At 47.5% G+C, this 26,094-nt stretch overlaps 1 protein-coding gene across 1 annotated transcript; it reads right to left on the bottom strand.

Annotated features, from left to right (window-relative positions):
- Nucleotides 1-4,470: 4,470 nt before the first annotated feature.
- On the bottom strand, nucleotides 4,471-25,177 carry LMAN2 (lectin, mannose binding 2). Its single transcript, XM_061423068.1, has 8 exons — nucleotides 24,760-25,177; nucleotides 24,474-24,592; nucleotides 10,182-10,299; nucleotides 9,472-9,551; nucleotides 9,167-9,328; nucleotides 8,964-9,078; nucleotides 6,351-6,470; nucleotides 4,471-5,157 (listed from the first exon to the last, which is right to left on the bottom strand). The coding sequence occupies exons 1-8, from the start codon at nucleotides 24,962-24,964 to the stop codon at nucleotides 4,997-4,999; spliced, it is 1,080 nt and encodes a 359-aa protein (XP_061279052.1). The 5' UTR covers nucleotides 24,965-25,177; the 3' UTR covers nucleotides 4,471-4,996.
- Between the last annotated feature and the right edge of the window lie 917 nt (nucleotides 25,178-26,094).

Below are 26,094 nucleotides of genomic sequence, written 5' to 3' on the forward strand. Positions count from 1 at the left end.
ATTGGAGAGCAAAGAGACCAGGAAGGCAAGTCAGTGCATATTTTTAAAACAGCCATTTATAACCAAAATCCCAAACAATTTCTGTTGGTTTCCTGTTCTGCCCCTCCCTCAGAATGGCGGTTTAATGCTGATTACTTAAGATTAGTACCACAGGATACTGAGGGGACCCCAGTTCAGGCACTGAGATTTCTGGAGTGCTCAGCCAAGCAGTGGTGTCTGAGTGCATCAGCTAAGACTGGGAGCGTCTGCCTCAAGCCACCCAGTTTATTATGAATCCCTGTTTCCTCCACAAGGCTTCAAGCAAGGCAGAGCAGGGTTTGCCCACTCCCCTCCTAACATCCCCTCTCCACGAGATCCACTCCCTCCCACATTCTCAATGACAAGTGAAGTTTCTACTAAATTTACCAACTTAGCCATTTAACGTCATTCCTCCTTGTACATATTAGATTCTCCTTCTGATCACCCTTGCTTGAGTTGGAATTAACTTCAACCATGAGTAAAAGGAAACTACACACGCATGCAAGTTTGACTTCTCTCCTTGTGAATGCCCTCTGCAGCAGTGGCGGGCCCAGAGACCCTGGTGTGCCACCCCCCAGGCAGCCGCGTGCCCAGCAGCCTGCTGTCTGCGGGTTAGTCGTTGTCTCTAAGCCACAAGCCCACATTTTTATACTGTTGTGTGGTGCTGTGTCTGGAACTCTGTAAACTATGCTTGCCATGCTCCTTAGCCAGCCAGCCTCCTGCTGGGTTCTGCTGTTGGGAAGTCCTGGATGGAGACTAGGAGAACAGACAGATGGGACTGCTCTCCTTTTTTCCAAGGGAAGCAGCAGTAGCCAGAGGCTCCCGCCCGTTCAGCACTCACAGCAGCACAGACCTTGCCCCATTCGTCAGCAGAAGCAACTGTTACACTGCGCTCCCTCCCTGCTGGGAGTCCAAGTATCTGCCAGGTCCCACCTTCTCCAAAGTCTGGGCCCCAACCAAAGGGCACCCCAATTTCTTAATGCCTCTTTGAGGATACAAAGATCCTCTACTGACGAGAAAAGAAAAACAAATGAAGACTTTTGTATATTCATCAGACTACCAAAAATTAAGCACTCTTAACATCATCAAGTGCTGAGAAGCGGCAGTGGGCTGGCAGCCAAGATGGGTGTGGAATGGATGAGACCCATTTTGGAGAGCATCCTGACCTGTAATAAAACTGAAACTCATGGGGGTTACAACAGTAGCTCCTGTACACTTGTGCATGAAGACTGCTCACGAATTGTGCAGAGCAGAGCTCTAAGGGCAAATCCTGGAAACTGCCTAAATGTCCAGCAGTGCAGAATGGAACTGGAGTCTGCTCAGGCCACATCTTGAGCTACATGTAGTCCAAAGGCTCACAAACAACGCTGACTTTTAAACACTGAGAAAGGGAATTCCCTGGTGGTCCAGGGGTCAGGACTCCAAGCTTTCACTGCCACAGGCCAGGGTTCAACCCCTGGTCAGGGAATGAGGATCCTGCAAACCAAGTGGTGAGGCCAAAAATAAATAGACACTGAGGAATACATCTGTGTACCATTTGTAATTTTTTAAATGCAAAATAGTACTATGTACTGAGGGATACACACTTCCATGGTAAAATTTTTTAGAAACACATAAAAAGTCAGAACCAGCAGTGGTCACATCTGAGGGGAGGGCACAGGTTTAGGGCAGAGAATGAAGAGGTATGAAACATTTTGAAATGTTTTTTCTCACACCGCACAGCAAGTCCAGGGATATGCATTTAGATATAACTTTCAGATGATCAAATAACTCAATTTTTAAACACACTTGGCAAAAACATAGATTACAGCATCATGACCCCACAGGTATGAAAAGACATATTAAGAACATACATCTAACCATCTAATTTTCTGAGGAAGCACCCCTGGGTGTGAATTTTGAGAGGAATATAAACAAGACCCTGACAGTCAAGCAAAGACCAACACCATCACTTTACGCTCTGCCTTCAAATCAGTGACCTGACACCTGCTGGTTCTCAAGCCTGGATTCTCATCAGAATTACCTGGGCGAGGGAGGGAGTACTTTTAAAACTGCCCTTGGGCTTCCCTGGTGGCTCGGTGGCAAAGAATCCACCTACCAATGCAGGAGACATGGGTTCAATCCCTAGTCCAGGAGGATCCCACATGCCACAGAGTGGCTGCGCCCAGGTGCCACAACTACTTACCTGTGCTCTAGTGCCCAGGAGCTGCAACTGCTGAAGCCCGCGTTCCACAAGAGCAGCCACCTCAACGAGAATCCTGAGCACTGCATCGAGAGAGCAGCCCCACTCTCTGTAACTCGAGAAAAGCCTGCAGCAATGAAGACCCAGCACCACCAAAAACTAAATACATAAAATTATTAAAATAAATAAATATATATATATATTTAAAAAACAAAGCCAAAAAAGCCTGCCCTTGCCGAGGCCCCACCTTTTTATACCAGAGCTGGAGAAGAAGGCAGGCTCACTTTCCTTGTCTTGGTGACTTTAACATACAGTCAAGGGTGAGAATTATAGAGTAGCAGATGCCAACTTGTCTACGTCAGGAATTCAGGGAACACAGAGTATGGCGAGTGGGCTGCAGATGACATGGCTGCTGCGGTCATGGAGGGGGGTCCAGGCTCCAGGCCTCGGCTGTGCATGTCAGTGTGGACATGGAGCTCCTCTCCAAGAGGGAAATGCTCAATGAGGCGGAGCCTCAACAAGCTCTCCCTACAGATCTCCTGCATCCACAAGGGCATGGAGTGAAGTGAGTTAACCCCTGTCAACCGCTTAGAACCAAATCCTTGGGCACAAAGTGCACATTCCACATTAGCTACTTTTCGAGTAAAGAAACCATTTTGAGGTAAGTGCTTAATAAAACATTTCAGTGAGGAACAGCATATTTACTCTTATGGCTTCATGAACAAGCTCCCAAACCCATATGATGGAACCACAGCTCAGACCTCTCGAAGTCAAGTGTGTGAACAATCTCTCTACACCTAAGCCATACACACAGGAAACATCGAGGGGGACAGGAGATGGTTAAGAGTAGACCAACTAAGAGCTCTGGGAGTGAGCCTGAAAGACTGAGAAAATAAGTTCTCACTCTTCACCTCATCTACTTTTACATTACCTATTCTACAATGAAAGTCTGATAATGTCAATTACAAAAAGCCTGCCCACAACTGGAAGCGAGCGTTTGCGCTTGCTTTAAGATGGAGGTTCTATTGCTTCTGTGTCCTGGTGCTGCATTGACGCTAAAAAAAAAAAAAAAAACCCGTGTGGTTCTTTAGCCAAGATGTTTGAGGAAACCCAGACCCCAGACCAACTGACAGAGGAGGAGGTTGAGATGTCTGCCTTTCAGGAAGCAATTACCCAGTTGATGTTACTGAGCAGCAATAACTACCACTCAAACAGTCATCTCTGAGGGAGCTTTGTTCTAAATCATCAGATGCTCTGGACAAAATTATGATACAAAAGATTGACAGACACCAGTAAACTAAAATGTGGGAAAGAGCTGCACATTAACCTCATTCCAGACGAGTAAAATCGAACCCTCAGGGCGGTGGACACCAAAATAGGGATGACCAAGGATGTGCTGATCGATAACCCTGGTGCTATTGCAAGTCTGGGACCAAGGCACTCATAGAGGCTTTGCAGGCTGCTACAGAGCTCTCTGTGACAGAACAGTTTGGTGCTGGGTTTTATTCTACCTCTTTGGCTACTGAAAGTGGCTGTTATCACCACTAGAGCCTTCTGTAGGAGGATCGTCCAGTTAGGACCATTAGAGGCAAACCTATGGGCCGAAGAACAAAGGCTATTCTGTGTCTGAAAGACCTAACCAAGTTCTTGGAGGAAAGAAGAATAAAGGAGATTGTGAAGAAACACTCTCAATTTATCGGATGTCCCATGACTCTCTCTGTGGAGAAGGAACATGATAAAAGTCAGTGGTGGCTGAAATGTTTATCTGGGAGTGGGAAGGTGCTGGGCTGGATGGGGGCCCGTCCCATGGTGGGCGGGGGTCAGGGGAGACTGAATGCAGCAGCCAGCTGCACTGGGAGTGAGCCGCAGAGGCTGCCACACGTGGCACTTACTGTGAGCTTTCCTCACGTCCTGAACCACCTTTGACCAGCCATGACACCAACGGGAACACCACCGCTGACCCACAATCCCTTGGGTGGGAACCACACCCTCCGTGTGGGAACCACATCCTCCCCTCAGTGGGTCCTTTCACAGAGGCCCCGGGTGCGTGGAGACAGTGCAGGCCTCACCCCACGTTGCCAGTGGTTGTGTGCCACCAGGCAAGTTTTACTTGACCTCTAAGAACTGTGATTCCCCAACTAGGAAATGGAGACCCCAGCACCTGCCTCCTGGGGCCGTGCCACGCCTGAGGGGACGAGGCTCGAAGCTGGAAAGCACCTGGAAGTCAGTCAAAGAAGAGAAAAGCAGACCTCTTAGGGCAGCCACACAACTGAGGTTGGTTATTTCACTTTATTTAGCAAACCATCATACTCTGGGCCCCACCAAACTGCTCCTCCAGCCTCACCCTAGGGTCGGCCTTGGGAAGAAGCTCGGAGCGTGAACAGGAAGACCCAGGCTCCCCAGTTGGCCTCCTCTTCTGCCACACACACCACACAGCACAGAACAAGATCACTGCTTGTGTCCTCAGGCACCCACCCCAGTGTGGCCTGGGGGGCCTCCAGTGTTCACAGCCACCTGCCAGGCTCTCAGCCCAGCACCAGGCACAGACCCCCTGCTCCTGAGAGGCCGGCACAGGGCCAGGGCCTCTGCCCCCGGCTGTGGGCATGGAAAACTCTTATTCCCCAGCCCTGCAGCCTTACTCCCCATTGGGCAAGAAGCAAAATATATGAAAATACTTTAATTATTTCTTTGAAACGGTTAAGAAATAAGGTCATCTTATTTTCCTTTTACAATCCTAGTAAAAAAAAAAAGTTCACATTAGCGCCAGGACCCTTCCCCAAGCCACGGGCTGGCTGCTCAGTAGAAACGCTTGTTCCGTTCCTGCCGCTTCTGAAACACCACGGCCCCCACCACGGCGCACACGATGATGCCCAGGAGCGCGCACAGCAGCAGCAGAAACACCCGCCACCCTGTCAGGGGTCCGCTGCGAAAGTTCCCCGTTGGATCGTCCACATTGTCTAGAGGAGGAGAGAGGGGTAAATGAGAGGCCGAACGGGCTCCCAGGAGACAGCGTGATAAGGCCCCCACCCCACCCTTGAGGCAGCAGCTGTGGCCTGCTCGCGAGGCTCCAGCACGGGGCAGGGGCATGCACAGAGCGACAATCTCACTGGGAACAAGGCTCCCCGGGATTCAGGCTGAGGTGCCTTCTGCTGCAAGAAGCTGGTGAACTGCACGCCTGGGATCTCCCTGACAGCCCGAGTCTGCCTAGGTGGGCCCAGGACCTGTTTTCCCAAGACCACCCGCAGCCCGGTGCAGTGGTCTGAGGTCCCCAGCTGAAGAAACATGGCCCTGGCCACAGTCTGCCCTCCCTCACACGTGGATGCATTCCATGCCTCCTGGGGGGGGCTCCCAGGGCCCTGACCCCCAACCTCCGTCCTTTCGCTTTGACCTTCTAGCCCAGTGGGCCCACTTGTCTGACCGGGAATTAACCCCTGCCAGGCCAGCCACATGGGCTGCTGGGTGGGCTGGAGCAGATGTGTCCAAAAGCCTTGGCAGCAGGAAGCCTTCAACGAAAGGCCGCAGATCAGTGGTCTATGGCAGGGTTTGTTTGGCCCCCAAAACATTTAAAAGCAACTTGAATCTTTAAAAAGTGAAACGTCACATAAAATGTTGGGTTCCAGTGGTACTCTATCTCCCGCTGGGCCCACACGCACGACTTTGGGGCTCCTGAAGTACAGTTCGCAACACACACACACACACACACACACACACACACAGGGGCCTCACTCCCCATCCATCCTGAAAACCCTCTCTCTGTGAGGATGGAGTAGTGGCTGACTACTACCCTGCAAAGGGCTCAGACTTGGAGGTCTGCCAAAACTAAGTTTGCATCCCGCCTTTTTACCTCTTTTTAGCTGAGGAAGCCTAAGGATCAGCTCCCCCAGCAGTTGTAAGGACCTACTGCAGGCTGTTCACTGAGGCCACGCACTGAGGTACCAGCACGCCTGCACCAGCAAACAGCCCCTCTGGCTTCACCAGCCGTGATCCCAGCACTGAGTGCAGGATGATGCAGAGGCCAGGGGCTCACACACCTGTTCATGAGCACTAGCTGCTGATTCAAGGGCTGAGTTGGTCCAGGGAACGGCAGATGGACCCCAAGCAGCTGCCTAAGCCAGCCCAGGCCCCACCGGGAGGGGCTGTTCGTGCATACCTTTGGGCGACTTGAGGAAGTTGACGCTGGGCTCGATCTTGGTCCAGTCGATGCTCTCCTCGTCCGGTGTGTGCTCCACCATCAGTTGGAACAGCTTCATGGAGATGATGTCATGATTGTCTGCAGGACAAGAGTTAGCTTCTAAGGGGCATGGAGCCACTTTGGCACACGAGCTCAACCCTCTCCCACCCCACACCACACAGAGTGGCCAGGTCCCCTGGGGAGAACCTAGCAGCCTCTAGCAAACAGTATTCAGGGCCTGGAATACTCCAGAACTCAGCAATAAGAAACCTGGGAGGAAGCAGAGCAGAGAGGAAAAAGCACAGGTTTTACAATCAACATCGCTGGTTCTAATCCTGGCTCTGCTACCCTCTTTGAGGCTCAGTCTCATTTGCAAATGGGGGTGGTAATCTCCATCTTGCGGTTACTGAGGCATGTAAATGAGAAAGTACAGACAGGGCCAAAGGTACACTGCCTGGAGGTAGCATGTCCTTGAAAACCGAACCGGATAAAGACCCACACACTGCTGCATGGCTGGTTGAGAAGCCTGACCCTCCCGGGGGTGGGCAGCCACCAGACGCTCAGCTGTGACAGTCATCGATTGTACCTGGGGAGACTTGAGGAGGGCCGGGGTCCACTAAGTATGGGCAGGAGAGAACCCCTGCCTGACGCTGACAGTAACTGACAACCCCATTTGGAGATGGAGAGGTTGAGGCTCAGAAATGAGACGAGGGTCCCAGTCAGCCTGCCACCAGCTCTCAGCTCAGCTAACTGACTGGAACCTGAAAGTGTAAAGAGCAAGGACCCTGCGGCCAGGCCAGGCAGAGGCCAGCACACTGGACAGCTGGTATGAGTGGCCCTGGAAGCCCAGGGCCAAGCAGGGGCCCTGGAGTCAGACAGCAGGGCCCATCTGAGCTCTGTCACTTCCTGGGTGCCTGAACTTGACATCCACCTCCCTTCAACTCCCAAATGCCCAATGGTCTCAGCTGTACAAAAGGGGAAAGAGACAGCTACCTAAGAACACAGCCACGAGACACCTGCGAGAGGCGGGCATGCACACCCCTCTGCCTAAGGGTCACACTACCGCAGGCATGGCCCCTCCATCGCCCTTCCCAGGGCCTCTTCAAACAGACTTAGAGAATACCCTGTCACAGACATAGCTCTGCTTCCAGAGCCTTCTCATGATGCCTGCTGAAACAGTCAGATGGAATTCCAGGTGACCCAGGGCAGGGTTGTACTGGGCCCACAAATGAAACAAGACAGGCTGTGAGCTGGTAATTATTGAAGCTGGTTAACAGCAGTAAGGGGCTTATCACACCATCTTCCCTCTTGTGGGTACACAATTGGAATTTCCATATTAGAAACCTTTAAACAATAGACACTCCGAGAACCAAATGGACCCAGATGCTTCCATGGTGACGGGGATGCTCCTGGACAGTGGCTGGCTCACAGGCCCTGGAAACATCTATCCTGACAACAAACAAGCCTCTGTCTGGTCTTCTGGACATTGCTTCTCAGCTCTGGTCAACAAGAGCTGGCCCTGAGAAGGGACTAAGGGCCAGCGCCAAGGGCCACCAACAAGTGCCACCCAGGCCTGGTGGTCCCAAGAGGCCTGCACGGGCAGGTAGCACCCCAAAGATTCCAGCACTCACCATGGGCCAAACAAGACAGAGCCCTGACTCCATGCAGCTCACAATTCAGTGAGGGAGACACGACAATGAAATAAATGACACAGTGGATACCAGGATGGTTAAATGCTATAAAGAAAAATAAAGCTAGAAAAGGCGACAGGAAGTGTGCAGGGGACTGGGGTGGGTGTGTGTGTGTGTGTGTGTGTGACTTTAAATGAGGGAATCAAGGATGGCCTCACTAGGGAAGAAATATCTGAGCAAGACCTGGAAAGACACAGGCACAAAGGCCCGAGGCAGGAGGGCAGGGGTGGATGTGAAGAGTAGCTAGGGGCAGTGTCACCAGAGAGCAGAGAGGATGCGGCAGAGGGAATGTGGCGGCAGGCAACAGGGAGGACAGCAGCCTCAGCCCTGAGTGAGGCGAAGGAGTAGCTCGGCTGTGGTGCTGGGAGGAGGGCACCCTCGGGAGGCTCCTGCAATTGTCCAAGCAAGAGAGGACGGTGGCCCAGACCTGCCTGCAGTAAAGGAAGAAGAGTGGTCTGCTGCAGGGTGAAAAGAAGACACAGCCAGCAGGACATGCCAACAAATGGGAGGCGCCATGTGAGAGAAAAAGCAGAGGCCGGAGAACACCAAGGCATCCTGACCCAAGTAACCACTAGAGCAGAGGCTCGTTTGCCTCTGGCTGTGGGCGTGTGAAGGCTGAGAGGCCTCCTGGGCACGTTGCTGGTGACTCAGGTCTGGCGAGGGAAACGTGGGGGTCCACTGCTGGGTTCACCAGATTCAAACCCCCCCAGCTCACAGATGACAGAGAGGGAAGATAGCTGAAGGACTGCGCACACACGTGGGAAGAGCGGGAAGAAATCCAGGCACGGGTGGAACCAAATGGAGGCAAGTCGAGGAGGAAAGGGATCTGCCATGTCACAAGCTCCCGACGGCAGGGAAGGCCAGACTGAGACTGGATGCCTTGCACTGCCCGCACACTCACCGGACAGGTCGCCGGTACCGGCAGAGGCTCCAAAATAGTAGCCGGTGGGTAGGCGCACTCCCGTGATGTCAATGCAGTTCTTCCACTCATTCTTGTCCTCCAGGTCAGTCATCACCTGCGGCCAGCCGGCAGGTCAAGGGTGGCCCAGGGCTGGCCTGCCCGCCTTCCCAAGCCCTGCAGAGCTGCCCCTCCTGCCTGCTCACCGTCAGGCGACCCCGGGAGTAGCGCACTGCCAGGAAGGTGTCGTGATCTCGGTTGCGGAAGTCAGCCGTGCAGCCCGCCAGCTCAGTCCAGCGGCCGTCCTTGCTGTGGTCGTAGGACAGGGAGCCATTGTTCACCATCACGGAGATGTACGGGAACACGCGCTGAGACAAGACACCGGTCACTCCGAGGGCAGACCAGCCAGTGGAAGGCCACGGGGCACCCACCACCCTGACCCCTGAAGGCTGCTCTCACGCAGGGCCCAGGGAGAAGTCCTGTCCTGCTCTGCAGGAGAGCAAGGGCCTACCTCTGTGGTCTCATCGTTGGGGTATGTGTCCAGAAAGATGGCTAAGCCATGGAAGTTGTCTTTGCTTCCAAACACGGGCCCTAGAATTAGAAGGAGATGCTCCTATGACGGGAGAAATTGGGAATTGCCCAAGGGGTACCTGAAAGACAGAGTAATGCCAGCATGGATGGGGTCAAAAGATGTTAGCGCACAGTCATGCTCCCAGGAGAAAGAAGGGATCTCTAAGTGGGGTGGGGGGTGTTGGAAGGGTAGTCTCAGGCATGTGGCAGAGAGGACTCAAGTTTGAAGCCTGAACTGTGAAAGAACAGCACCTGTCCATGTGCTCTGAGGTGTCGGGGGCAAGGGGATACCTAATCTGTAAAAACCAGATGGTCATGCAGTAAGGACTACCCCTGAACCCAGGGGTCACGAACTTTCTGTCCAAGGCCAGAGAGCAAAGATTTGAGGCTTTGTGGGCCACAGATAGTCTCTGTCACAGTCTCCCTTGTTTTTCCCTTCTTAAGATGATAGGACGGTAAAACCCACTTAGCCGGTGAAGACCAGGCCACACTGGGCAGAGTTGACCACAGGGTCCTCTTCTACAGGGACGCTCCCTCCAGCCACTCCCCAGGCCCCATGTTTCCTCAAAGAGGAGCAGCAGTGCCCTAACAGGGAGTGCAGAGTGAAGGATTCCTGGCCACAGCAGCCCACCTGTGCCAGCACCACCCTACCTGGCACCAGGCGGTCCCGGGTGTACCACAAGGCAATGCCATCTCCATGGAGATTTTTCTTTCCTGCGCCATGAACTTTGAAGTGAACGTGCATCTCCCAGTCTTTGAGGAAGCAAGGCTAGAGGGAGAGCAGAGAGGGCTGTCAGAGCTCCCCAGGCTTGCCTACTCAATGGAAGTGACCTAGAGTGAGTCGGGACACTCAGAACAAGGCTAAGCAGCAGGGCCCCAGTAGGGAGGGAGCAGGAGGCCACAGACTGTCCCAAGGCTGCTGAGGTCCAGACTCCACCCGCCCTGGCCCCAGTCTTCTCCTGTGCTGATTCTCACACCTTGACTTACTTTCCTTGATACCAGCCAAACCTGTTAGCCCTGTTTCTTCTCCATCCCCACTGTTCCTGTCCCCTGGGATCTTGTGGAAGGATTACTATCCCTATTTGAGTCATGTATTTTGTAAAAAGAAAACACATTCAGAGATGAAATAACTTGTCCACAGTAGGTAAATGGATGTCCTGACACACGCCCAGGACTGTCTGACTCGGAAAGTTCTGCTGTTGCCTACAGCTGCCATGGCCTTCAGGCCTGTAACACAAGCTGCACCAACTCCTTTCTGGCTTTCCATCCCCACTGTGTTCCCTTCAAACCAACCCTCAAACTGACCCACACCCAGGTCTGGCAGACTTGAAGCCCTAGACTCTCAGCCAGCACACCACCTGCCTCTTGCAGTCTCAGCCCAGCCTGAGGGTGGTGATGGTGATATCAGGCCTGGGGGCTGGAAGGGCAGCTCTGGGGCCTCTGGGCTACTGTGATGTGAGGGAAGGAAGGCACAAGGCTGGGCCCACAGCAAGGACACCAGCCTGGCCTTGCCTACCAGGAAGCTGCTCATGAAAACTATGGTACTGACACTCTAACAAGAATCTGCTCAGGGAAAGTCTGCAGATGGGTGTGTGAGCAAGTAATTAAACAAAGGCCTAGCTGAAAGGCAAACTAAAACAAGATATTGCTGACTTATCAGATTGGCAAGGCTTAAAGAGATCATGAGCAGCAATGCAGACAAGAATGAAGAGAAACATGGCCTAAATCCAGAGAACAGTGGATGCTCCCATCTTCTTGGGGGCAATTTGGCTGTTGCAGCTTTTTAACAAAATGAGGGAGATCCATAAGCTCTCACAAGTCAAGATCAAGATGTCAAAGATACTAAGAGGAAAGATAAGCTGAAAACAGTATCAGCGCTATGTGCTCATTTAAAAAAAAATATATTAGTCTATGTGCAGAGAAAGAAGGAAATGAAGGAAATATGAGCAACATTAATGAAAGCTAACTCTGGGAGGGGAATGTTTACTTTCTACATTTTCAATCTTCTATACTGAACATATTACTTCTGTAATCATAAAAAAGTCAGGTAAAGAATAAAAAATAAAAACCCTATGTCCCATCGTGGCTTGTGCATCACTGATTCACCAGGCAGTGTTCTGGGCCTGGGCTCCAGAGGCTCAGGTGAGAAGACGCGGCCCTTGAGAACACAGGGTTAGCAGGCACCTGCTCGGCAGTCTGACACAGTGTGAAGTCAGCCCTCCCAGTTTCTGACAGTTCACTGGCTCTGGGAGACCTTGCAGGTTCTGGAGGGGGGCAACGGTGAGGTGATAAAAAGCAGGTCTCCATGACAGATGTGCAAGGAATCTGAGTCCAAGACCTGCTGAGGGGGTGGAAGGACTGGTGAATCAGTCTTGCTTTGCGTTGAGGTGACAAAACTCACAACTGAAAAGAACGAATGAGAAAGGGCTCTCAGGGACTGCAGCTCAGCTGTGAGTTCTCACAATCCCTGAAATTAGACTAAACAGACTCACTCAGGCCTCATACTTTTAACAAAATATTGTACAAACACAATATCTGGGACACAACCAAAAATACCAGGCACATGAACAGACAAGACAGGAATAAAACACAGAGAAAGGCAAGGAGGGAGAGAGAACCACCACCGCCATCACCATCCCAGGGACCCTTAAAAGTAACCAGAAGGAAAAAAAAGATTAACTTCAAAGGAGCTATAATTTGCCTGATACTAGAATTTTCAACAGAAACACTAGGAGTAAGAAGACAATAGACTGATATATTTGGAGTTGAAGGAAAATAACAATCAACATAGGAGTCTATACTCAGCACGTGTATCCTTCAAGAATGAAGGTGCTCTTTGGCCTCGGACCTAATTTTTGGCAACAGAGCTAAACACACTAAGAAGAGCCAGTAAATATGGGATCTGCTATTTCCCTCAGGAAAATGGTGAAGAGAATGGAAATCAGCCAGCACAACAAGCACACTTGCTCCTGTGACAAAACCAAGATGAAGAGGCAAGCTGCGGGGATCTGCTGCTGTGGTTCCTTCGAGAGAACAGTAGCTGGTGGTGCCTGAACCAACGCCACCACTTCTGCCATCACAGGAAGTCAGGCCTCAGAAGACTGAAGGGCCGGCAGAAGCACCACCACTGCCAGCCTACAATAAACAGTTTAATCTATGTAATCCCCTTTAAAAAAAAAGAAGGCGAAATTAAGACATTTTCAGACAAAAACACTAAGACTGTCTTTCATTCTTCAGGGAGAAATGTGATCCAGATCCGGACATGAAGTCAGAGATTCAAGAAGGAATGAAGACCAATGACTAAACTAAGTATGAGACTAAAAATACAAACGAACACTTGGCTGTATAAAACAATACTGTTTTGTGTGATTTAAAACAGAAAGATTAATAACAGCAAGGTGAAAGAAGTTAAATCGTCCTAAAAGCCTATCATCGTCCTGGAAGGAGTTAAAAGTACATCTTATCAGTACTCTTTGGTAAAACATGATCTGTGTTTTAAACTCCAGAGTAATCACCAAAATCTTGGCAAATAAGCACAGAACTTCCAAGCTAACAGAAGAATAAAAGTGGAATAAAAATTAACCAACTCAAAAGAAGCCAAGACCAGAGAGAAAAGTGAACAGAGGATAGCCAGGACAAACAGAACGTCAATAGTAAGATGGTAGATTAAATCCAAATGCATCAGTGACTTCACAAAATGTAGACAGACTAAATGCTGGCAGGGTACCCAGGATCTCCCTGTATTCTTTTCTTTCTTTTTTTCTAAATGAAATATAGTTGACATACAACATCAGTTTCAGGTGTACCACATAGGGATTTGATAGTTACATACATTACAAATTGATCACCACAAGTCTGGTAATATCCGTCACCACAGAAAGTTATGGTAATACTATTATTATCGCAATATTATTGACCACATTCCCTATGCTACACATTACATCCCCATGACTTATTTAATTTTACAACTAGAACTCTGTACTTCTTAATCTCTTTATTTTTTCTTACAACTACATGTGAATCTACAATTATCTCAAAAAAATAGTTTAATTTTAAAAATAACAGATCAAAGACTTAAACTAAAGAGCTAAAAGTATAAACTCTTAGAAGAAAACAGGGGAAACACTAGATTTAGCAATAATTTCCTGGATATGCCACCATAGCACAGACAACAAAACAATTAGATAAACTGGGCTTCAATGAAATTAAAATCTTTTACATGTCAAAGAACATCAAGAGAATGAAAAGACAATCCACAGAATGAGAGAAAATATTTCCAAATCATATACTGATAATGTCCAGAATACATGAAGAACTCCTAAAACTCAACAACAACAAACAACCCAAAACTGGACAAAGGATTTAGATAGACATGTTTTTCATAGAAGATAATAATTTGTATATAAAAAGCATATGAAAAGATGCTCAACATCATTAATCATTAGAGAAATGTAAATCAAAACCACATACCACTTCACACCCGTTTGGATGACTATTATAAAAAAATGGAAAATATAGTATTATAAAAATGTGGAGAAACTGGAACCCTGGTGCATTGCTGGTGGGACTGTAAAACGGTGTGGTTGCTGTGGAAAACAGTTTGGTGGTCCTCAAAAAGTTTAACAAAGAGTTACCATATAACCTAGCAATTCCACTTCCTAGGTATTTACCAAAACAAGTGAAGGCAGGCACTTCAGTAGCCACCTACATCCACCCATGTACACAGCAGCACAACAGCCAAAAGGTGGAAACTACCCAGTGTCCACCAACAGATGAATGGATAAACAAAATGTGGTGAACACACACAGGAATATTATTTAGCCATAAAAGAATGAAATACTAATACATGCTACAGCATGGATGAACTTTGCCTATGTTATGCTAAGTGAAATAAGTCAGATACAGACAAATATTCTATGATTCCATTTATGTGAGGTACCTAGTAGAGTCAAATTCAAAAACAGAAAGTAGAATAGTGGCTACCAGGGGCTGTAGAGAGGCAGAAAACAGGGAGTTAGTGTTTAAGGAGTAGTTTCAGCTTCCGATGATCTGGAGATGGATGGTGGTGATGGCTGCACAACAAAATGAAAGTACTTAATGCCACTAAACTGTACACTTAAAAATGGTTAAAACAGTCAATTTCGTCATGTATATTTTACCACAATAAGAACATTTGAGAAATTAAAAAAAATTTTTTTTCATACAGATACATATTTACAGTAATTCAAACTAATTTTTTGTTGGTAGACGTTACACTTTTAAAAATTTTACTGCAGACTGATTCACAATATTGTGTTAATTTCTGCTACACAGAAATTGTAGAAATTGAGGAAAGTGACTCAGTTATACATAGTCTTTTGCATATTTTCATATTTTCCATTACAGATTACCACAGGATACTGAATACAGCTCCCTGTGCTATACAGTAGGATTTTGTTTATTCATCCTATATTAACAGTTTGTGTCCACTAATCCCAAACTTCCAATCCTTCCCTCCCCAACCCCCTGACAGCTCGGCAACCACAAGTCTGTTCTCCACGTCTGTGAGTCTGTTTTGTATATATGTTCATTTATGTCTTATTTTAGATTCCACATAAGTGATATCATAAGATACTTGTCTTTCTCTAACTTCACTTAGCATGGTAATCTCTAGGTCCATCCGTGCATGCATGCTAAGTCACTCAGTCGTGTCTGACTCTGTGCAACCCTATGGTGTCTCCGTCCATGGAATTCTGTAGACAAGAGTACTGGAGTAGGTTGCCATGCCGTCCTCCAGGGGAATCTTCCTGACCCAGGGATCAAACTGGCATCTCTTGTTTACTGCAACAGCAGGTAGGTTCTTTACCACTAGCGCCCCCTAGGTCCATCCATGTTGCTGCAAGTGGCATTATTCTTTTTCGTGGTTGAGTACTATTCCGTTTGTGTGCATATGTGTTTACACACACACATCTTGATCCATTCATCTGTTGACAGACATTTAGGTTGTTTCCATGTCTTGGCTATTGTAAATAGAGCTTTAACGAACATAGGGATGCATGTATCTTTTCAAATTAAGAGTTCTAAATATATGTCCAAGAATGGGATTGCTGGATCATATGACAACTCTATTTTTAGTTTTCTGAGGGCTCTCCATGTTGGCTGTACCAATTAACACTCCCATAAACAGTGTAAGAGGGCTCCTTTTTTTCCACACCCTTTCCAGACCTTATAGTTGGTAGATTTTTTAATGATGGCCATCAGATATGCAGATGACACCACCCTTATGGCAGAAAGTGAAGAGGAACTCAAAAGCCTCTTGATGAAAGTGAAAGTGGAGAGTGAAAAAGTTGGCTTAAAGCTCAACATTCAGAAAACGAGGATCATGGAATCCGGTCCCACCACTTCATGGGAAATAGTTGGGGAAACAGTGGAAACAGTGTCAGACTTTATTTTTCTGGCCTCCAAAATCACTGCAGATGGTGACTGCAGCCATGAAATTAAAAGACGCTTACTCCTTGGAAGGAAAGTTATGACCAACCTAGATAGCATATTCAAAAGCAGAGACATTACTTTGCCAACAAAGGTTCGTCTAGTCAAGGCTGTGGTTTTTCCTGTGGTCATGTATGGATGTGAGAGTTGGACTGTGAAGAAAGCTGAGCGCCAAGGAATTGATGCTTTTGAACTGTGGTGTTGGAGAAGACTCTTGAGAGTCCCTTGGACTGCAAGGAGATCCAATCAGTCCATTCTGAAGGAGATCAGCCCTGGGATTTCTTTGGAAGGAATGATGCTAAAGCTGAAACTCCAGTACTTTGGCCACCTCATGCGAACAGCTGACTCATTGGAAAACACTCTGATGCTAGGAGGGGTTGGGGGCAGGAGGAGAAGGGGATGACAGAGGATGAGATGGCTGGATGGCATCACTGAGTTGATGGACGTGAGTCTGAGTGAACTCCAGGAGTTGGTGATGGACAGGGTGGCCTGGCGTGCTGCGATTCATGGGGTCGCAAAGAGTTGGACACGACTGAGCAACTGAACTGAATAACTAGCTTCCCAAGTGGCTCAGTGGTAAAGAATTCACCTGCCAACGCAAGAGATGTGGATCTGCACTGGGAAGATCCCCTGGAGAAAGAAATGGCAACCCACTCCAGTATTTTTGCCTGGAAAATCCCATAGACAGAGGAGCCTGGGGGCTACAGTTCATGGGATCACAAAGAATCTGACTTAGCAACTGAGTATACACGCCGGCATTGGCCATCTGTATATCTTCTTTGGAGAAATGTCTATTTAGGTCTTCTGCCCATTTTTAAATTTTTTTAAAATTATTATTGAATTGTATGAGCTATTTGTATATTTTGGAAATTAAACCCTTGTTGGTCTCATCATTTGCAAATATTTTCTCTCAATCCGGGCTTCCCTGGTAGCTCACTCGGTAAAGAATCCGCCTGCAATGCAGGAGACTCCAGTTCAATTCCTGGGTCAGGAAGATCTGCTGGAGAAGGAACAGGCCACCCATTTCAGTATTCCTGGGCTTCCCTGGTGGCTCAGATGGTAAAGAATCCTCCTGCAATGCAGGAGACCTGGGTTCAATCCCTGGGTTGGGAAGATCCCCTAGAGAAGGGAAAGGCTACCCACTCCAGTATTCTGGCCTGCAGAATTCCATGGATCACAGTCCAAGGGGTTGCAAAGAGTTGGACATGACTGAGCGACTTTCACTTTCTCCCAATCCATAGGTGTCTTTTCATTTTGTTTATGGCTTCCTTTGCAAAAGTTTCTAAGTTGGACTAGGACCCATTTGTTTATTTTTGCTTTTTACTTCTATTGCCTTGGGAGACTGACCTAAGAAAACACTGGTACGATTTATGTTAGAGAATGTTTTATCGATGTTCTCTTCTAGGAGTTTTACGGTGTCATGTCTTATATTTAAGTCTTTAAACCATCTTGAGTTTATTTTTGTGTGTGGTGTGAGCATGTGTTCTAACTTCACTGATTTACATGAGGCTGTCCAACTTTTCCAACGCCACTTGCTAAAGAGATTGTCTTTTTCCCATTGTATACTCTTACCTCCTGTGTGGTGACCATTTACACTTTTAAAAACTGTCTCAATGCCATTAAGTACCGTGCAGAAGAGAATGGTTTGAAAAATTAAACTGTTTAAAAATAAAAGACAATAAAAGGTTAAATAGGGGACTCCCCTGGTAGTCCAGTGGCTAAGGCTCCAGGCTCCCAATGCAAGGGCTTGGGTTCAATCCCTGGTCAGGCAACTAGACAGCATCTGCCTCAACTAAGATTCGCATGCCACAATTAAAGATCCACATGCTGCAACTAAAGACCGAAGATCCCGCATGTTGCAGCTAAGTCTAGGCAAAGACCAATAAATAAACTTCTTTTTAAGAAAGGTTAAATGGCAAATTGTTATGTTACTGTATTTTATCACCATAAAAATAAAAGGATAACCACCCAAAAGCCTGGTTATATGCTGTTTACAAGAGACAACTCCAGAAGAGGTAGGGGACAGCAAAGGACCAAAAAAGACCGTACATGCAAATGCTAAGCAAAAGCAAGCTTGTGCAGCTGTGCCAATGACAAAGTTTAGAAGAGGACTCTTCTCCGTGACAAAGGACTCCATTTACCAGGAAAATGTTGGTCTCAAAATATATGAAGTAGAAACTGACAGACTATAAAGATGAAGGCAAATACACACAGACATTTTAATACACCTCTTCCAATAAGTGATAAAAACAAGCAAAACGTCAGAAAGATAGAGAAATTTGAGCCCAATCAGCAAACAGACCTAAAGATCTAAATGGCACACTTCACTCAACCAGCAGAGAATCCACATCTTTCGCAAGCACACATGAATGTGTCCCCCAGATCCTGATCACTTGAAGGACCACCTGCAAGTCTCAACAGATGTCCAAGGACTGAAATCACAGAATCCGTTTCTTGACCATGAAGAGATTAAACTAGATATCGATAACAACAACTTAAAAAATAAAGACAACTAGAAAAGGACTTATATATTTGAAAAAAAAATTAAAAACGTAACTTACATACACAAAAGTCAGCCCAGAAGCCAATATTTCAAATGGTCTCTTTGGTGCCCAGGTGTTTCCTGTCCCTGGGAACAAAGCACCCCAAGCTAGTAGGAGGTGTGCCTCGGAGAAGGGCAACTGTGCCCCGGAGGATGGGAGAGGAAAACCTCCCCGCCTGTCCCCAGCATGCCTGCAGGAAGGTCAGTTTTAGGAAAGAGTACACACACACAGAATTTGAAGACCTGGAAACTGATACCATCAAGACTATCCAAGCCTTGGAAAGTCTCCCCATACTACACGTAAAACTGCAGATCATCAGAGAGGATACTATGATAAAGACAGTACAAAGGAGGATTTTAAGCAGATGAGGTATGGGCTGGAACTAGTGTAAAGCTGCTTTTGGGAACAGAACATGACATGGTCATGGCCCTCCATCCCAGCTGAGCCATGTAGGGAGCTGAGAAATCTTAATGCCCTGGCCCTCCCCCAGGCCAACTAAATCAGAATCAATCACTTGGCAGTCATGAACCATTTTACAGCTAGGTGGTTTCTATGTCTTGGCGTGCAACAAAGTGAAAGGCAGAGCTAATCTAACAGTCAGTTGATACCTCATTAACATTTTTTTCCATTAAAATTTCTGATGAAAGATCACTACATTTGGGGTTTATACATCAAAGGAGTTCAAAATATTGAATGACCCCTGCTATAACAAAACTCCTTGCATCTCCATCTACTACTTCAGTTCAGTTCAGTTCCTCAGTCGTGTCCAACTCTTTGCGACCCCATGAATTGCAGCATGCCAGGCCTCCCTATCCATCACCAACTCCCGGAGTTCACTCAAACTCACATCCATCGAGTCGGTGATGCCTAAGCGAACACAAATTTTCAGCATTCATGTGAACAAAAAACAGAAGTCATGCTTAAGCTTCTCATTCTGACAATGACATTCATTCAAATGGGGATGGGGAGATGACAGCTCATTTTGAAATGCTCAAGTAAGCACTTCAAAAAATGTTTACTTGGTGTAATAATTACTCAAAAATTGTGTAATGTGTAAGGCATTTCTTTTGATCAATTGTGTACCAGTAGTAACTATAATAATCCCAAAGAAAATATTAAAACTTAATTTCAAGGTCCCAACAAAGTTAAAAAGCTTAAATTATTACACTTAGTCACAGAAGAACATGACAGGCTAATCAATAAGATTTTCAAGCATTACATACACTGCATTAGGATAAAATTCTGTGTGGGATATGAAATGAAAATATAAGTTCAATTTTAAAACATGACATACAATTTGGGTTTATTAATAGTGTTTAAAGGGCCTCCCCAGTGGCTCAGGCTCCTGCCTGCAATCCAGGAGCCATGGGTTGGATCAGGAAGATCCCCTGGAGGAGGGCGTGGCAACCCACTCCAGTATTCTTGCCTGGAGAATCCCATGGATAGAGGAGCCTGGCGGGCTACAGACCATAGAGTTGCAAAGAGATGGGACACAACTGAAGTGACTTAGCACATGCACACAGCATTTAAAAGAGTGGACCTCAAATTGCAATATTTAGATTCCACTAAACAGGAAGATAAGAGAATTATATTCCAGATTGAAAATCTGATGATGGCAAGTGCAGAATTCTCTCAGCCCTGTGATATTACCAACCACCAGTGACTTCCAATCATAATTAAGTTACTTGTAACTGAACCAATTTCTAGCAGTTTCAGCACAATTTGTATCTCACTTAAAAAAAAAAAAATTTACTCTATGCTGAACTCACTTCCTTGAAAAATTTCACTCTTAGAAGTTATTCAAGGAGAGAGTAGCGTGGAAGCATATACACTAACATATATAAGTAGACAGCCAATGGGAATTTGCTGTATGGCTCAGAGAACTCAAACTGGGGCTCTGTAATTACCTGGGTTCAAACCTGGGTTGGGAAGATTCCCCTGGAGGAGGACATAGCAACCCACTCCAGTATTCATGCCTGGAGAATGGAGAATCCCCATGGACAGAGGAGCCTGGGGGGCTACAGTCCATGGGGTTCGAAAAGAGCTGGACACAACTGAGCAACTAAGCCCTGCACAATAATCTAGAGGGGTGGGAATGGCTGGAGGAAGGAGGGAGATTCAAGAGGGAGGAGACATAAGTACACCTACAGTTAATTCATGCTGATGTATGACAGAAATCAAAGCAATATTGTAAACCAATCAGCAAGCAATTAAAATAAACAAACTTTTTTAAAAAAAAAAATCAAAGCATGGGAGCCCCCGGCGGTCCAGCCATTGGGATGCCATGCTTCCACCACAGGGGGCCCAGGTTGGGCAACTAAGATTCCACATGCCTCACAGTGCAGCCGAAGAAACAAAAAGTTATCCAAAAACAAATGAGACCTAATGAAACTTAAATGCTTTTGCACAGCAAAGGAAACCATGAACAAAAAGACAATCCACAGAATGGGAGAAAACATTTGCAAATGAAGCAACCCACAAAGGATTAATCTCCAAAATATACAAACAGCTCATTAGCTCAGTATCAAAAAAACCACCCAATCAAAAAAAAAGGGCAGAAGATCTAAATAGACATTTCTCCAAAGAAGACAGACAGATGGCCAAAAAGCACATGAAAAGATGCTCAGCATCGCTCATTATCAGAGACATACAAATCAGAACTACAATGAGGGCCCGGTGGGCAGCGTAGCCTCTGAGCAGTAGAGGGGGCTTGGGGCTGAGTCCTCGCTAATGCCAGTGTGGAGATGGCACCATGGGCAAGGGGCAGAGGGGCAAGTTGGCCACCACCACTGCTATCACCACCAAGGGTAGTGAAAGAGCCACTTCAGGGCAGGGGTCAGATTGGGGAGGGAGGGGAAGGTATCATTTTTCTAGCTTTTCTGGGTGCAGTGGCGGTGATGTTCCAGGTCCCCAGACTGATGCTGGCTGCTGCCTACCTGGGGAGAGGAACACCAGCTCCTGAGCAGGCCCCCTTGGGAGAGGAGGGACGAACACCGACCTGCCAGAAAACTGCCTCCACTGGCCCAGGTGTGGAACCTGAGAGCACAGCCACCACTAGTCTAGCTTCCAGGAAGGAGCAGATAACTCTGCATGCTGAAGAAAACTGGAAACCCATCATGATTTTTGCCCTGTAATTCCTTGATGGCCTCAGATGACTTCAAACTTTTATCTTTTAGCAAAGAATAGTACTCTTAATGGATGTATGTATGGGAGAAAGCAAAAGGGGTTCTGGTTTCTCAGGAAAGAAGGAACCTCCTTCTGTTTAACCGCTACCTCTTTAGTGAAGCCACATCCACCCCAGTCTGAAGACAATAAGTCAACTCTCTCCTGATCTTCTTCAGCACTTTATACCACTGCTCTGACTCTTATCATATGCTCTTTTGGAGGATATAATAAAAAGCTACCTAAGGATTAAAAAAAAAACTACAATGAGGTATCATCACCTCACACCAGTTAGAATGGACATCACCAAAAAATCTAAAAATAATAAATGCTGCAGAGGGTGAGGAGAAAGGGGAACCCTTCTATGCTGCTGGTGGGAATGTAAATTGGTATAGCCACTATGGAGAACAGCATGGAGGTTTCTAAAAAACTAAAAATAGAACTACAATATGATTCAGTAATCCCACTCCTGGAAATATTTGGAGAAAATCATAGTTCAAAAAGACACATGCACCCCAGTGTTCATCACAGCGGTATTTACAATAGCCAAGACATGGAAGCATCCTAAATGCCCATCAACAGAGAAACGGATAAAGAAAATGTTGTACATATATACAGTGGAAAATTACTCAACCATAAAAAGAATGAAATAATGCCATTTGCAGCAATATAAATGAACCTAGAGATCATACTAAGTGAAGTAAGCCAGACATCAAAAGTCAAATATCATATGATACCACTTCTATGTGAAATCTAAGAGAAAAAAAGATACAAATGAACTTATTTACAAAACAAACAGACTCTCAGACTTGGAAAACAAACTTTTGGTTCCCAAAGGGGAAACGTAGTAGGGGGAGGGATAAGTTGGGAGTTTGGGCTTAATAAATACACACTGCTGCTAAGTCGCTTCAGTCATGTCTGACTCTTAGCGACCCCATGGACTACAGCCCACCAGGCCCTCTGTCCATGGGATTTTCCAGGCAAGAGTGCTGGAGTGGGGTGCCATTGCCTTCTCCGTAAATACACACTACTATATATAAAATAGACAATCAACAAGGACCTACAATACAGCACAGGGAACTTTACTCAATATTCTGTAATAACCTATATGGGAGAAATAATCTGAAAACAAAATGGATATATGTATAAACGAATCTCTTTGCTGTATACTTGAAACTAACAGAATATTGTAAATCAATCATAATATAAAATGAAATTAGGGGCTTCCCTGGGGGTCCAGTGGCTAAGACCATACTCCCAATGCAGAGGCTCAGGATCGATCAATCCCTAGTCCGGGAAGAAGATCTTGCATTCCGCAACTAAAAAAGATCCTCAACGTCACAAGATCAAAGACCTCTGTATTGAAACGAAGACCTGGCACAGCCAAATAAACATAAAATGAAATTTTTTAAAGTTACATGGCAGAATAAAGTGAGAGAATGTGACTCCAGGGGAAACAAGGTAGTTATTGAAGTACTCCCTGAGTGGGTGGCACTTGAACTAAAACTTAACAAATGAGGAGAAACCAAGCAAGCACAAAGAGCCAGGAGACGGTGTCCCAGACAAAAGCTACAAGTGCAAAGGTCCTGAGGCAAAATGGCAGCCAGAGAAGCCGGAAGAATATTAACAGAGCGGACGACTGGAGATGCGAGGCACTAGGGGCCAGACCATGCAGACATAGTGCATGTTTATCCCTTCACAGGAGACCCCAGGCTCTGAGGACCAGAGTGAAAGCTAAGCAAAGTATCTCCAGATCCCCCAAGCAGCAAAGAGAGGAGGAGGAGAAGTAACACGCAGACGAGGCAACACAAGGGCAGTGTGGGCTCTCAGAACTACATGGGGAAGTCATTCAGAGAGACCAAAGAGCGGGGGATGGAGAAACCTAGATCACTGGCCAACTGCTTAGGCCATGGAAAGGGCTGGGATCAGGCAGGTTGAGGGGAGGAGTAGGTTCTGCCACCAGTTATTCCCCTTTCACCCCTTCCTGACCTTCCTTGGTGTGGCGTCTGTGCAGCAGCAGATAGCGGCCACTGCCTATGTATGACACGCCTGAGACACCTGAAGGTCCGTAACCTCTGCAGCAAAGGTCGCAGAAACTAAAACTGCCCATGAGTCCACTGATGACCAGACCAATCCAGCACTGAGGAAGGGGACTGACGTCTGCAAGGATTTTTAAGCGGTTCCTCCCCCATCCAGGCTGGGGTCAAGTGCAGCAAGTGAACTGCTGGACTTGGAGATGAGACAGAATTTAAATGCTGTTTATAGCCATTCACTCTCTGTGTTTGCTCTGCTTACACAGAGTCACGAAAGCCATCTATATCAGTCTGAGAACTAAGTGCAATAAGGCACGTTAAAGTCAGTGCCTAACACACATAAAACACCCAATAAAGACCCCACTCCTTCCATTTATCCCACTATTGAGAGGGTTCAGCTGAAGCAGACAACAGCTCCACTACTTGCTGGCTATGTGACTTTGAGGAAGGCACTTTCAACTCTGAGTCTTAGCTTCTTCAGCCAGTGAAACGGAGATAACATTGGTTACTTCACATGGCTTTTGAAGGAATGAAGAGACAGGTGAACAAAGTTTCGAGAACAGCTCCTGACATACGGTAACTTCAACAGCCATCACCTGTTACTACTGGCAAGTAGTAAGGCAAGTGACCAAGGGGGCGGGGGCGCAGGGGAGGCCTTCAAATCAAGTTCAGGCCTGCTGAAGACCAACTGTAGTGGCTTACTTCATGGTCTGCCTCCCCTCTTAGGAACCACTCACCAGGTGGTTCCAGATAGAGCCCTCTTTGCTGCGCTCGTCAGGGGTCAGACGCACATACTGGCTCGTGAGCATTGTGCTTCCTTGGAAGTCCCAGAGGAGCGTGGAGCTGGAACCGATCCCTGCGGACAGAGACAAGGACAGACAGGTGCGTAAGAGGCCGGGCCAGGACTAGCTTTGCCGGAGGCAGGGAACCCACAGGGCAGCCCTGATCAGAAGAAAGAGCATCCCTTCCCAACTCCGTCCAGCCTCGACCTTACCCTAAACTCATTCCCGCCACAGGCCTCACCGTGGTAGGGCTTGATAAGCGAATGCTCCCGCTTGAGATGTTCACTGTTGCCGTCAGTTATATCCGCAGCCACCGGCCCCAGCAACAAGAGGAAAAGCTTAAGTATTGTGGGGCCTGGGCCGGGGCCGCGAAGCCCAGACCTCCCTGGGCACCGCCGGCCCCAGCCCCAGCGCCAAATCCAGCCTGCTGCCGCCGCCGCCGCCATTCTCTGTCCCTCTCGGCCACTTCCGTCCTAGGACTTCCGCCTTCCGGGTGTTCCATCTAATAGCCTCCGGCCCGAAACCCGCCAACCCTAGTGTCACCTGGGAACTCCCAGCAAAAGCAAAGCCTCGCTGCCGAGTGGACGACGGCTTGATTTGCTAAGCAGCCCCCTGTCCTGGTCGAGTGCCTTGGCGCCTGCGAGACACCTGTCAACCAGCCTCAGCAATGGGTTCTTAGGAGCGACCAGAGCAGCAACCAATCATGGAACAGCACGTTCGGCTTGCGGGCCAACGGGGAACAGAAGGATGATTTGTGTCGGCCGGCTGCGAGGGGATCGTCTGTGTCGCGGGGCATGCTGGAACTTGTAGTTTTTATGAGCCCCTAGAACACTTGGCCTCTGGCCACTGGGGTAGTCTTTCCCAGTCAGAGGAGAAAGGAGTTCTAAATTGAAGGTGGAGGCCTGAATTCCAACTTCTGCGCCTTCTAGACCTCAGGCGGGGCTTTTCGTCTGTGGCTCCAAGCCTTTGGAGACTTAGAATTCTGTTATTTGGTGGCGTCCACTATTCCCAGCTCCTCAGGGCCAGTTGGATTTCAGCAGAAGGAGGCGTCCCGAATCCCCGTCCCTGTGATGGCTAGGGCCCATTAATATCCAAATGATTGTAGTGGGTCCCCTCCGTGAAACGTCCAGGGAAGCCGACTGGATCAAATATGGGAAACAAGTGGCCCACAGCTAAACAGAGCTCTTACTGATGCTATTTCAATAAATGGCTTAACTATAGCTCAGTCGGTAAAGAATCTGCTTGCAGTGCAGGAGACCCGCGTTCAATCCCTGGGTTGGTAAGATGCCCTGGAGAAGGAAATGGCAACCCACTCCAGTATCCTTGCCTGGAAAATCTCATGGACAGAGGAGACTGGTGGACTGCAGTCCATGGGGTCACAAAGAGTCGGGCACGACTGAGTGGCTAACACTAACACTAAACCAATATTTTAAATCATGAGACAAATGCATATTAAAAATCCAAATTTCCAGCTTCTCAGGAAAAATTGGAAGACCCAACCACACTTGGGTCATGGGGCTGCCCTGCTAAAAATGCCTTATTTTTCAAGGCTCATCTCCACTCTGGCCACTAATTT

Source organism: Bos javanicus, chromosome 7, assembly GCF_032452875.1.
Source record: "Bos javanicus breed banteng chromosome 7, ARS-OSU_banteng_1.0, whole genome shotgun sequence".
Taxonomy (NCBI): Eukaryota; Metazoa; Chordata; class Mammalia; order Artiodactyla; family Bovidae; genus Bos; species Bos javanicus.

What these genes read in the sequence shown, in the direction of transcription:
- LMAN2 (XM_061423068.1), bottom strand. Translation starts at nt 24,964, where the DNA reads ATGGCGGCGGCGGCGGCAGCAGGCTGGATTTGGCGCTGGGGCTGGGGC. An exon ending in CCAACGATGAGACCACAGAG is followed by an intron (nt 9,329 to 9,471) that starts GTAGGCCCTTGC and finishes GTCTTGTCTCAG; the next exon opens with CGCGTGTTCCCGTACATCTC. An exon ending in ACTCCCGGGGTCGCCTGACG is followed by an intron (nt 9,079 to 9,166) that starts GTGAGCAGGCAG and finishes GGCTGGCCGCAG; the next exon opens with GTGATGACTGACCTGGAGGA.